Genomic DNA, 14,290 nt, shown 5'->3' on the forward strand with positions numbered 1-14,290 from the left:
GTCTGGTGGACAGTGGATTCAGGCATGTGGTAGTGGCACCTGTGGCCTGGTGGACAACAGACCATGACTGCCGTAGATATAGAAGAAAGGAAAACCTTCCACAATATGAACAACCTTTGAAAATTATATCCCACCAACCAAACCTAAAGAAAACACAGGACCAAACCTAAAGAAAACATAAGAAGCAATACTTTAGGCTGAAGAGAGAAATGACTGTCGCCAAAAAACTGTAGAAAAAAAAAAATGAAGCCATAATTCCTAACACAGAAAGTACCACCAAAAGCATAAAAACAACACTGTCAGTTGTGTCCATGAGTATGTGTAACTACAGTTATCTAATGTTTGACAAAGGTGCCCAAAACATTGGAGCAGACAGCACTTTCAATTAATGATGCCAGGAAAATGGGATGCCCACACATGGAAGACAGAAATTAGATTGGTATCTATCATCTTGTACAAAAACTAACTCCAACTGGATCAAAGACCTAAGGTGAAACTGGAAGCATTGAAACTTCTAGAAGAAAACAAAGTACATTGTGGGTATAGAAAAGGATTTTCTGATAGGAACAAACACCATTTGTCTATGAACTAATGCCAACAACTGACAAGTGGAACTTCATAGAACTAAAGAGTTTCTGAACAGCTAAAGAAATAATTGAATGAAAAAGCTCACAAAATAGTAATCTTTGCCAGCTATAAATCTGACAGAGGATTAGTAACCAGAATGAACAAAGAACTCAAAAAAATAAAGAGTCAAAGAAACAAATGACAATTAACAAATGGGCTTTGGATCTGAACAGAGAGTTCTCAATAGATGAAATAAAAATGGCTAAGAAACACCTCAAGCCACGGAATAGCGGTGGTGCATGCCTTTAATCCCAGCACTCGGGAGGCAGAGGCAGGTGGATTGCTTTGAGTTCGAGGCCAGCCTGGTCTACAAAGTGAGTCCAGGACAGCCATGGCTACACAGAGAAACCCTGTCTCGAAAAACAAAAACAAAAACAAAAAACAAACAAAAACAAAAACAAACAAACAAAAAACCCCACCTCAAAACGTGTTCATCATCTGTAACAATTAAGGAAATACAAGTCAAAACAATTGTGAGATTTTATCTTATCCAGTCAAAATGACAAGGATCAACAAAAAACAGGCAATAAACACTGGCAAAGACACAGGGAAAAGGGAACCTTCATTCACTGTTGGTGGGATTGAATACTGGTGTAGACACTCTGAAAATCAGTATGGAGAACCCCAAAAAGCTAAAACAAATCTGCCATATCATCTAGCTGTGCCACTCCTTGGCATATGCCCTAAGGAGTTGACATCCTTACTCCACAGACACTTGCTCAGCCATGCTCACTGAAATGAAACAACTTAAATGTTTTCCAACAGATGAATGGATAATGAAAATGTGGTGCATATACACAATGAAATATGGTTCAGCTGCAGAAAAAAAATGAAATCATGACCCTTTCAGTTAAATAGCTGGAACTAGAAAAGATTATTTCAAGTGAGGTAACCCAGACCCAGAAAGATAAATGCCACATGCTCTCTTTTATCTGTGGTTCCTAGTTCCAAGTCTTCAGATATGAGTATAGAAACTAGGAAAGCAAAGGGGAACCATGGCGGGGGGGGGGGGCGGGATAGAGGGGAATAGTAAGGTTCAAGAGGAGCTTGAGAGGACTTTAATTTGATAGGGAGGAGGGAAAAATATAGAAAGAGGAAGAATGGTAAAATAATAGGGAGGATGTCTGAAAAAGGTATACAGTCATTATCTACCTAAAATTACATATAAATCTACACACACACACACACACACACACACACACACACACACACACACACAGAGCTTAAATGAATATTTCACACCTGGGTTGACAATGCTCCCCTAAGATCCATGGACTATATATCAAAAACAGGTAGCTGCCCGGCCAGCTCAGTCGGTAGAGCATGAAACTCTTAATCTCAGGGTCATGGGTTCATGCCCCACATTGGGCACCATTTTGTTGCAGTTAATATATCTGTATGGCCTAGGAAGCCAATAACTGATACTTATCAGTATGACCTAGGGCACAAATAACTGACACAATGAGACTGAAGTGTAATTTAAAGCTGCAAGCACTACACTGGGCAGAATCTAAACGGCTACCAATCTGCTAGTAAACTAAAATAAACTACTCTAATCCTTATAATCCAGTATATCCCAATCACTTTCCAATCTGATCTTCCTAGGGCAGCTTCTCTCCACCAACTGTCCCCTCTCAACTGTCAACTCCCGGCTCCTCCTCTTCTCCTGGAAGCCCCGCCTTCTTCTACTTCCTGTCCTTCTGCCCAGATGATTGGCTAAACAACACTTTATTGACAACTGGTACATCCACTCAAGGCATTCCTACACACACACACACACACACACACACACACACACACACAGTTTAAATGAAAATTTCTCACCTGGGCTGACAATGCTCCCCCCAAGATCCATGGACTATCTTTCAAAAAAACAAACAAACAAACAAACAAACAAACAACAACAACAAAAAAACCCCAAAAAACCCAATACCAGGCATGAGAAACCCTCTTCTGAACTGTTGTCCGGGGCTGCACAAGGGACTCCCAAAACATTATAGGTTGCTGCTGCTGCCCTTGATCGCCTCCCTGAGTTGGTGGGTTAAGTCCCATGCACTTTGGACACAGAACCCAAAGGACCCAAAAGCTCTCTCCCTTGAAGACTACCTTTCTTTGTATCAGAAGGATTGATGCAAGCTTCCAAGGATGGGAAGCAACCAATTGTCCTATGACCCCCATAAGCCACATCAACCACCATTGCCCTATGACCATAAGAACGCACTAATGGCATACACACCATGGTGGTAACCAACAGCTCTCTAATTGGACTTAAGAGTCACTTAAAAAGAGAGAAACCTAGACCTGAAACAAGAGAATTCAAGGATCTTGGAAAAGAACCTACAACTGCCACTTTACTCAGCCAGAACAACCCTATCCACACCTAAATATTTATCCTTATACTCACAGATAATGTAATCCATGTACTTGAACAAGGAAACTTCTTTTTGCAATAATCATTACAGAGAAACATAATTGGATGAAAATGCAGAGAATAAGAGATCAAGAGATTGTGTGGAGCCCAGTCCCAACTGATACATCTACAATACAACTCCTGCACCTAAGGTTCAGAGATCATTGCACAGGAGGTGCCAGGAAGATTTCAGTATCTATAGAAACAGAATGCTTGTTAATATTGCAGTACCTGGAAACAGCTGCCTGAACAATGAGGACATTTTAACAAACAAAGAGGAGAGCTCACAAGGCCTTGACCCTAGACAAAGGACTATAGGCAAAGGGATGCTGACAGCGGAAGAAATAGTCTTCTCCAAGGGGGAGCTGTACCCCCATGCCTCTGATTGGTTATCCAATACCAGATGGTCAGCCCTGAAATCATATAATACAGGCAACAATATATGGGCTGAGCAGGTTGTATTTATATGTCCATGTGTGTGTGTGTGTGTGTGTGTGTGTGTATACACATACATACATACACACATGTATACATGTATATGTGTATACATATGTCACACATATACATATGTTTATATACACATCACACACACAAACACACACACACTCTCCAAACCTACATGCAAGAACACTGAAAGAAAAGAGGTCATAAATTTGAGATAAAGCAAGAAATGGGGTACATGGGAGGAGTTGGAGATGGGAGGAGTTGGAGAAAGGAAAGAGAGGTGAGGAAATGGTAGAACTATACTTTCAAAAAATAAAAATAATATAAAAAAGACAGAAGAGTGATCACAAAAAAAGTCCTAAGCCCAGGACTATCTTTATGTATTACCTATCTGTCAGGAACAAAGAGGTCTCCCCTGCTGCTGCCTATCCTGGGGTCTGAGCACACATCTTTTCAATAACAGGTTCCTAGGTTGACACAACTATACTGCTTGGGAACTGGAATTGTTGGGGCTCTCACAACAGGTTTTCCTGCTGCCCCACTTCTCCAGGATACACATTTGCCAAAGAGCCATGTGCAAGAAGCATCAGCTGCCCTCCCTGAGAGGACAGAAGCCACACTGGTACCAAAGAGTTTGTCAAGAGTCAGTATGATGACTGTGGATAAGGTGACAGTGGCAGGGGCCACTGCTCTCACTGTGGCCGAGCCCAGAACACAACATGCAAATGAGCCCAACAGAACTGACTGCGGTGTACTCACACCTGATCCCCTCCATTGAGCCAGCTGGTTCACACTGTATGTGTGGCTAGGGTGTATTCACACCTGATCCCCTCCATTGAGCCAGCTGGTTCACACTGTATGTGTGGCTAGGGTGTACTCACACCTGATCCCCTCCATTGAGCCAGCTGGTTCACACTGTATGTGTGGCTAGGGTGTACTCACACCTGATCCCCTCCATTGAGCCAGCTGGTTCACACTGTGTGTGTGGCTAGGGTGTACTCACACCTGATCCCCTCCATTGAGCCAGCTGGTTCACACTGTGTGTGTAGAGCATGAGGCCTGTCCTGCCATACTCTGCTGTCAAGATTTGAAAAGTGTTTTGGTCCCAAAATGACCAGGCTACAGGGAAATACTGCCCTGAGTTGAGTGCAAAGAAACACCGATTTCTGCAATCCATCCTTACCTGTCAGACTATGGCCATGCTTGTGCTGGACTGGCTCTGGGGTCACAGTCTTGCATGGTGTCTCCAAAGCCGGAGTCTGAGGAGTCCCCTTTTCTTGGCCACTTGAAACATTAGGGAAAAGTCTCTTCAGCACTTTTTCAGTAAACACTACAAAGGCAACAGATTAGCAGTAGAAATTATTTATACAGTTACTTTAATCACATATGGCTTTCATACAAAACAAAGGTGTCGTTACTACCCAAAATCCAAGAGACTGGCCCCAACACTGGTCACCAGCCCTCAGAGCATCCCAAGACACACCCTCAGGCCACTGTGCCGGCACTGCTGGGCACACAACCTCCCAGAGATGATGCTTCCAATTGACCCCCATAGACTCTGCCTCTCAAAAGACCCCACGCAGGCCCTATTGCTCATTCTATGATCCACTTCTGTGTTTGTTAGCCTTCTCAAAGCACAGGCTCAGAGAGAGGGGAGGTTCTAGACCTGGCAGGGATGATGTGCACCATGGTTCACCTGTTACTGCTTGTTGCACTGCGCTACATGACTCTGCTTTCTCCTGATGGGGGTCGATCTTACACCGAATTTCTCCTCCACGAATACAGTCAGTGAGCCACCACACAGTGGAATGGGCAGTAGGTTCCAGAAGCCAGCTAGGCTGGACAGCCCATGTGCAAATCGTACAGCTGGTACAGATGAGGCATGACAGATCATCTCTGAGGAGACCAGCAGGGCACAGAAGGGTAAACCCTCTCCAACAGCCCTCTCCTTTAAGCCAAACTGGCTGCCAACTATAACTGGAGAAAAGATTTTGTATGGCTCATAAAGCTTTAGTGTGCATGTGGAATTTCTTCACTTTCAGTTTGCATGCTCAAGATCCCTAAGCATTTTAGACTCTCAGGTAGTGGAAGACGTAAAATGAAAACAACTGATGACAGTGATTTACAATGTGAAAGATGAGAAAAGATGCTTTTTTCTGGTGGCTTGTAGATGAAGCAGACAAGATTTCCCTGTCCATACAAAGAAATAGTCTAGCTATAAAAGCAAAGTCTCCCTAATTCTATCATAATCTCAGATAATCTGTGCTAAGAGTAACCCCTTTTAATGTGTGTTTCATTGGTAGCAAATACAACATTTTTTTTTAATGTACTATATTTTCTTTCAGTTTCTATTTCAGGTCTAACACTGAGATCTTTGATCCACTTACAATTGATTTGTGGGCAGGATGAGAGAGAAGGATCATATTTCATTCTTTTTAAGTGTAGATACCCAGTTTTTGGTGTTGTGTGTGTGTGCATGTAAGTGTGCATACACATAATAAATAAATGTAAAAAGAGTCTTTAAAAAGAAAAACAATCCTAGAATTTTGAATAGTAAACTGAAGCATCCTAGATATAACGAGCATCGAAAATGCTGATGTAACAAAGAGAGGAACACGCACACCAATCTTCATCATTAGACACATATGATGATAGAACCAATATTAACAGTAATGACCTGGCTATCAAGAAGACCACAGGAGGACTTAGGAATGTAGGAAAATAATAGATTGACATTTTAAATTTTATTTTATGTGTATCACAAATATATCTGTGTGGGGGTGTCAGTTTCCCTGGAACTGGAGTTACAGACAGTTGTGGGCTACCATGTGGGTGCTGGGAACTGAACCCGGAACCTTTTGAAGAGCAGCTGGTGCTCTTAACTGCTGAACCACCTCTCCAGCCCCTAGATTGACATTTTAAACATTTTAAAAATAAATATAAGCACAATTTAAGGATGAAAGTCCTTAAAGTTTCTATCTCAATTTTTATGTAGAAGAGAGGAATGGGAAATGTCATATTAAGTTCAAGTGTGCAAGAGTCAAGACAGCTTTAGATGCACATCAACCAAACAGGACTGAGGGGCAATCTTCCTTTGTAAATTGAAACTCAACAGTGTCCAAACCAAACAAGACAAAATGAGAAACCAAAGCGGAATCTTTTCTAATACAAAACTACATTAAAGTGATTTGTAAACCCAAACACTGCTATGATTTCCATGCTATGCTAGGATTTTATCACTCACAAGGCACTTATCTTTGGCTTCTAATTACTTCTTTGTAAGAGGGACAGGTTCTATAAGTGGCATGCATTCAGAAATCCATCCCATCTCCATCCTACTGCAAATATTATTATAGTAAAGTGAACATTTAAGACAAGAGTTAAGGCACAATGTTCATATTAAATATTGACATATGATGTCTATGTTCTACTATCTGTAATGGTTAACCCTTATTTTCAATGTGACTGAATTTAGAATCACTTAGGAATGCATGTCTGGGTTTGTCTATGGGAGCCTTTCCATGGACACTTAACTAAGGAAGGAAGATCCACCCTTGATGTCAGGGTACCATCCATCCATGTCACAAACTAAATAAAAAGAAAAAAAAAATGAGACAACAAACCGAATATCAATATTCACTTCTTTGGTCCCTGATGGAGTCAGTTTGACTAGCTGCCTCATTCTGCAGCTGTGACTCCCACACCTGTGCTCTGACCAGCTGCCTCACTCTGCAGCTGTGACTCCCATATGTGTACTCTGACCAGCTGCCTCACTCTGCAGCTGAGACTTCCACATCTGTGCTCTGACCAGCTGCCTCACTCTGCAGCTGTGACTCCCACATCTGTGCTCTCAAGCTACAAACTGAAATAAACCCTTCCCTCTTAAAGTTGCTTCTAGCAGGTAATTTGTTACAGTGATGAGAAAAGTAACTACTGCAGAAAACTGGTATCAGATGTGGGACTGTTGCCATGACAACCTTGATCATGTGGTTCATGGGGCTTTGGAGCAGATTTTTGGGAAGGGGGTGGAAAGAGTTTGGAGCTCTGGGCTAGAGAAATCCTAAAGTGCCAAGTAGAGCTTAAATGGCCATTCCAGTGTTAGTTCAGAAAACCAGAACATTAAGAGAAATAAAGATAACAGAGACCCAGCTCGTGAGGTTTCGGAGGGGAACAAGGGCTCTAACCATAAAGGAGGCTAGATCTCAGTGTGTTATAATATCCTGATGAAGAATCTGGCTGCTTTTTGCCCATGACCTGTAAATTTGAGTGAGGCTAATACAAAGTTAATGGACTAAGTTAGCTAATAGGTGAAATTTCAAAATAGCACAATATCCATGTAATGGCATGGTTACTGCTCGCTACTCTTAGATCTTGAGTGACATAACAGAAATATATATAAAAGAGGGTGCAGTTTTGTTAGGAAAATAGCATGGGTAAGTTTAAAGTCGGAAATAGGGCAGGTGAGAAGAAAGCAGCCAAAACCAGCAACCCAGACGCTTTGAGCTGAGAAAGCAAGATGTGTGTCCTGAAGGACAGACCTCACCCGTCAAAGGGTGCAATTTGTAAAAACCAAATCGATTTCAAAGAGCCTGAAATGAAAATGTGGTTGAAGAAATCAACTGCAAAGGCAAAACAAAGCAAGCAAGCAAACAAACCTGCCCAGGTTCACTCACAGAGGCATACAGAGACCTTTACAGCTATGGCAGGAGGCCAGACTACAACTCAAAATGGCAGGAGTACTTGACAGGAGCTTCCACGTGTTGCTTGTTTTGCAAACACACAGAATACAAACCTTATGGGGCTCTGGAGGCTTGCATGAAGGTCCCAGAAAGCAGCTGAGCACAAACAATGTATGGCTGAGTTGAGTTTTCTACAAGGAAACCCTCAGAGGTCACTAAACACAGCTGCTAAACTACAGTCTAAGATGCAGTGGGGACTCCAGAATCATAGGAAGTCCAACAAGAAAAGCTGTGGATACATTCTAGAATTAGCCTAAAGGAGAGGTCCTACATGCTACAGGTGGCAGAATCGGAGGGGCAGAGATGCCCGAGGCTGTCAGAGAGCAGACGATGCCCCTGAAAATCTCAGATGCCAGACATGGAGCTATAGTATTTGGTGTTTGTTGTCTTGGGTTTGGGTCTTGCTTTGGTCCAGTGTTCCCTTGATATTTTTCTGTTCTTCCCTTTTAGAATAGAAATGCTTACTCTATGCCATTGTATTGGAAATATGCAACATTTTTTCCTTGGGATTGCTTTGAGTCAGACGACAGTGTGTACTTTTGGACAGCGCTGAAACTGTTAGAATATGGAGATTTGGAGACTAGAGAGATGGCTGAGAGGTTAAGAGCACCTGCTGCTCTTGCCAATGACCCAACACCCATATGATGGCTCACAACCATCTGTAACTCCAGTTTCAAAAGATCTGATGCCTTCTTGGCTCTGCAGGCACCGGATATACATGTGGCACACATACATACAAGGAGGAAAAACACACCTATACAGAAAAAAATAATAATATGAGGATGTTTGAAGTTGAAATAAATGCATGATACAAAACAGCCATACACCGATGGGGGCCACAGGCTGCTGTGTTTGGGCATCAACTGACAAGGCATGAACTTGTGCCTATTGATCTTCATTGTCAACGCAGGATTTAGGAGTCCCCAGGAGCCTCACGTTGGGTTTGTCTGCGAAAGGCTTTTCTAAGTGTCATAACTGAGGAGGAAGGACATACTCTGGATGTGAACAGCACCATGCCATGGGCTGTGGCCCCAGACTGGATTAAAGGAAACAAGAGGATGTGAACTAGGCAATGGCAGTCATTTCTCTATGCTTCCTAAGTACAGCTGCATCCTCACCAGGCAGCCCATGCTCTAAGTACAGCTGCATCCTCACCATCCAGCCCATGCTCTAAGTACAGCTGCATCCTCACCATCCAGCCCATGCTCTAAGTACAGCTGCATCCTCACCATCCAGCCCATGCTCTAAGTACAGCTGCATCCTCACCAGGCAGCCCATGCTCTAAGTACAGCTGCATCCTCACCAGGCAGCCCATGCTCTAAGTACAGCTGCATCCTCACCAGGCAGCCCATGCTCTAAGTACAGCTGCATCCTCACCAGGCAGCCCATGCTCTAAGTACAGCTGCATCCTCACCAGGCAGCCCATGCTTTTGCTGCTGCAACTTGATCTGTTCTCACCGCCATGCCTCTCTTGCTAAGGATGCAAACTGTAAGGTAAAAAACTCTTCCTCCCTCGGGTTGTGTTTGCGGCTTGTTTTGTGACAATGATGAGATAAGCAGCTAATACACCATTTTTCCATGCATTATTTATAAAGCAAATCTGTGAGCAAGCACAAATGCAGATGGTCTCAAAGAGATGTCAAAACGGGCATCTCGTTACTAGATGGGAGTTTTTGTCTTTAACATTAACTAATAAATATTAACCTAACTTAATCCTAATGTCTTGACATCTAAAATAACGTCACCAACAAATGTCTAAATGTTTTCAACTGCCACAATATAAAGCATAAAATATTTTGAAAATGTTATCTTAATTTTTAGAGTCACTTACAGAGCAAAATTAAAAGATCATTAATTGCTTTCTACCAACTAATATTGCTGGGCCATCCACGGGCTGCGCTTTCATCCTTGCACTGGCAATGACAGTGGACACTGAAGCTGAAAACAAGGTTTTGTGGACATCGGGCTTGCTATCTAAAAACCTGTCCTCTGAAACAAACATTCTATGCTCTGCCCTTAGTCATCCCCTCTCTCCTGGCAATGCTTAAAGACAACAGTAAATATAATCCCTATGCCCCTCTCAGGGGAGCGGACAGCTGCAGTGCATCCAGCTGGCACACACCATCTACAAATGTGAGGCAAGAAAAACTGCTTTCCCATCGCTAACAGTGTCTGGTCCACTAACTTAAAATAGAAATAATTAGCTATTTCACACCATAACTTTGTATAGACACTTTAGTGCTCAGTGTTAACACTGAACTCCTGGGTCAAAACAAAAAAACTTATAAACTGCTTGACCATTTCCTATAAATAAGAACTTCTTCAGCAAACAATGTTTTCTAATTGGCCAACTTACTTTTTTGATTACTATTAAAACAAACATAAATGGATGCTACTTTTTTTGAAGACTGAGCCTTAGTGTGTAAGTCCACAGTGTGTATAAAGGATTAGATAGGTGATGCAGCTCAGTTGACAGAGTGATAGCCTAGCATGCAGCAGGACCTGAGTTCAGTTCCCAGAATTACATAAAAGCAGGCACAACAGTTCGTCCCTATAACCCTAGCACTTAGGAAATGGAGGTGAAAAGATAAGAAATTCAAGGTCATCCTTGGATACAAAGTAACTTCAAGGCCAGCTTGAGATAAAAGAGACTGTCTCAAAGGGGAAAAAAGTATTTTTTAAATCTTGTTAAAATGCTCCTTTTTGACCTGGCATGTTTGTTGGATATGTGTGTATGTATGCAAGTTTACATACTATAAATATGGGCCTACAAATCAAGCTAATGGTTGTAAGAATCTTTTTGTTTGTTTAAATTCTAATGTGCTTTAAAAAAAATTAAAATACCATCACAAAAGCAGAACTAGATCATCTACTTAGTCCTTGAGAAGCTGGCTCCTGTCCTGGGCCCCAGAAGGTTCAAAAGCTCTGAGTTTTCATGTGAATGAAACAAAAATTGCTGGAACTGGAGGGGAGCCTTGCCCGTCTCCCACTTCATCCACAGTCTCCCTTTCTAGCAGTAGGAGCAAGTTTTAACTTGAAAACTCTAGTGTCTGTCAAAAAGCAATCACAGGAAAATGAAAGAGCTGGGGTGTTTAATGCCAATTGAAAAAAACAGCCTGCAGGAAAACAAACACAATTACCAAGCTGACCAGGCAATCAGAATCAGGAAACGATAGATATAGAAAAAGCCAGTGTGGAGGAAACCATCCCGGTTAAAATTAATACGCTGCAATACCGAACACAGAAATTAAGTCTCCTTCCCACAGGGAAACTGAGCTATTTTGATATAATTTTCAGAAAGAAGTAAAGGCTTGCTTTACTTCTGTTTCAGCTTAAAAGCAGAAACCAAATGGAAGCAACCTTTCTCGAGTGTTGAATATTCCTTGGAAATCAGCTACTTAGGAGAAACTGCTAATACATGTATTTCAGATAGAGGAATAGGAGATTGTATTGCTGGTAACAGACCTATGGAGCCCTAAATTCTTGCTTAATGTACTTACTTGATATAAAAAGCTAACGCTTGGCTGTAAAAACCAAACATTTCCCCATTTTTAACAAACGTGTTAATGGCAGCATTCAAGGAGTTTTTTCTTTCTGTGTAAATGTGGTGTTAATAAGAGATCAAGCATCTAACAGTGGTTCTCAACCTGTGGGTTGCCATCCCTTTTGGGGGCAGACAACCCTTTCATAGGGGTCACCTAAGACCACTGGAGAACAGAGATATTTATATTATGATTCATAACAGTAGCAAAATTACAGTTATGAAGTAGCAACAAAAGCAATTTTACGGTTAGGGTCACTACAACATGAGGAAGTGTATTAAAGGGTCGCAGCATTAGGAAGGTTGAGAACAAGTTCTCTAACAAGCTCTAACAAGTTCCTGCAAGAAGTACAGTGTCACACTGTGAGATGATTCATAGCCCAGGCTACTTTCTTATTAATATTAAAGACAGAATATGAGTGCAGAACTTTCTTTTCTATTTCCTTTATTCTTTTTAGCTCACACATAATAGCTATATGTTTCTGGGCAACGTTGTAACAGCTCAATACATATAAACAGATAGTAGTCAAATCAAAGTATCTTCACATTATTTCTCTGTGCGCCTCTCTGCTCTTGGATGTGAAAGGCTACTGTAAAATTCACAAAGTAAACCACAGCTGTCCTGCTGTGCCATAAAATAGAATTTATTCTTCCTGGGGCTGGAGTGGCTCAGTGGCTGTTCCTGCAAAGGACCAGAGCTCAGAACTGCCTAAAACTCTAGCTCTGGGCACATGGCATCCACCCTGAGTGCACTCGCATACTCAAACCCATACTCAGACAAACAGCTACATACACAATAAAACAAAAGTAACACTCTATAAAAACAATCTACTCTTTTCCCCCATCTGCATTTTGATAGTGTCTGACCCAGCCACCTTCCAGCTTCCTCCCTTATCATATTCCTGGCCTGGAATCAGTACTATTTGACTCTCCTACACTATTCACCTTTTCATGGGCCACAAGTGAGTGAAAACACATGTGTATATATCTGTGTTTGGCCTATTTTACTTAGCATAATGTCTTCTACTTCCATGATACTTATAGCGGTAGGATTTCATGGATCATAAGAAGGCATGTACTTCTTCTAACTGAAAATTTTCTCATGGAAAAATAAACGAACCAAACATAGAAATAGAAATTTTCTTTTTCTTTTTATATTCTTATCTGCAAAAGGGAAAATGAAAACTGCATAATAGAAAAGGGATTCTGGAAAAAAAAAGAAAAGAGAGAAAAGGGATTCTGAAAATTTCAAGACCACCAATGTTATCCTATGAGTTCGATGAATATCTTTATATATTTTAAATTTTTATTTTGATCACAAAAATAATGTTGTTTGCCTTTTACTATCTCTGTGCATAATATGCCTTATTTAAAATTAGATTAATGTATAAATTTCACTTTACTGAACATATACTACAAATCTAGAAAGTAGAAGTGATGGAAGACATTGGAAATGATGCTAATTTGTAATTGACTAATTTTTTCTTTTTTTAAAAAAGATTTATTAAGTATACAGTGTTTTATCTGCATGTATTTCTGCATGAGGGCACCAGATTTCATCATAGATGATTGTAAGCCACCATGTGGTTGCTGGGTATCGAACTCAGGACCTTTGGAAGAGCAGCCAGTGCTCTTAACCTCTGAGCCTCTGAGCCATCTCTCTAGCCCCCGACTAATAAAAATTTTCAAAAACCCTATGCTATCTATAAACTAGTGTCTCTTGGGGACCTGCAATTTTCAGAAGAAGAAAGCGCGGGTTGCTGTTGTGTAACAATTTGCTCTGAGATTGATCAAACATTCCATCCAGCAGGGAAGCTCTTTAAAGAGGAAGGTAAATAAATCAAAATAGCTTCCAGAAGTCCCAGAAACTGACCAGATTCTCTAGAGCCCTCTCTGCCAAAGTAAACAGAGCCAAGGTGCTAAGAAAACTGAGACAAGCTGAGCTGCAAAGACTCAGAGACCAGACCAGCTGCCTGGAAGGAGCAGAAATCAGCTGAGCTGCCTGGCAGAGGTTTAGAGCAACTGAGTCACCTGGAAAGGACAGTCTCCAGCCCGTTGAGCCACCTGCAGGTGATGCAGTGAGCTCCAGGTTCCCAGTTTGTGAGCTGTCACCCAGGCTGCAGTAGGCTTTGGTGATGCAGCTGTCTTTGAGGCATTTTTCTACTCCTGTAAGCTCCTCCCCCTGTTGCGGTTAATTTATAAGACCTAATAAACATTTATTATTAGAAAATTATTATTACGGTGGTATTTTCTAACCAGCTGGCAATCAATGAAAACACTGACACCTGATGTATTTTAGAACAAGCCTTTACCTGGGGAAAGGCAGATGTTGCCTCCTAAGCCATCCTCCAATAATTCCCAGTCTCCATCCCATTCCATCTGCTTCTAGTAATTTCATTTGAGCTACCTCCCATCCGTAATCCCAAAATGCTCGCTAACGTTCTCAACTTCTTTCCATGAGGAACTTCAGAGTTCCTCCTTGGGGGCCACGTGGCTCTATTCCTATTCCATGGTGATTCTCCTCCTCCT

At 41.6% G+C, this 14,290-nt stretch overlaps 1 protein-coding gene across 1 annotated transcript in view; it reads right to left on the reverse strand.

Moving 5' to 3' along the window:
- The window catches only part of Erich1 (glutamate rich 1), a 66,434-nt gene that overhangs the window by 47,463 nt on the left and 4,681 nt on the right, over positions 1 to 14,290 (reverse strand). Inside the window, exon 2 of the mRNA XM_051169702.1 lies at positions 4,665 to 4,811. Within this exon, the coding sequence (XP_051025659.1) occupies positions 4,665 to 4,811 (147 nt within the window). The remainder of the gene's footprint in view (positions 1 to 4,664; positions 4,812 to 14,290) is intronic.

The sequence above is a fragment of the Acomys russatus genome, chromosome 27, assembly GCF_903995435.1.
Source record: "Acomys russatus chromosome 27, mAcoRus1.1, whole genome shotgun sequence".
In the NCBI taxonomy this organism is placed as follows: Eukaryota; Metazoa; Chordata; class Mammalia; order Rodentia; family Muridae; genus Acomys; species Acomys russatus.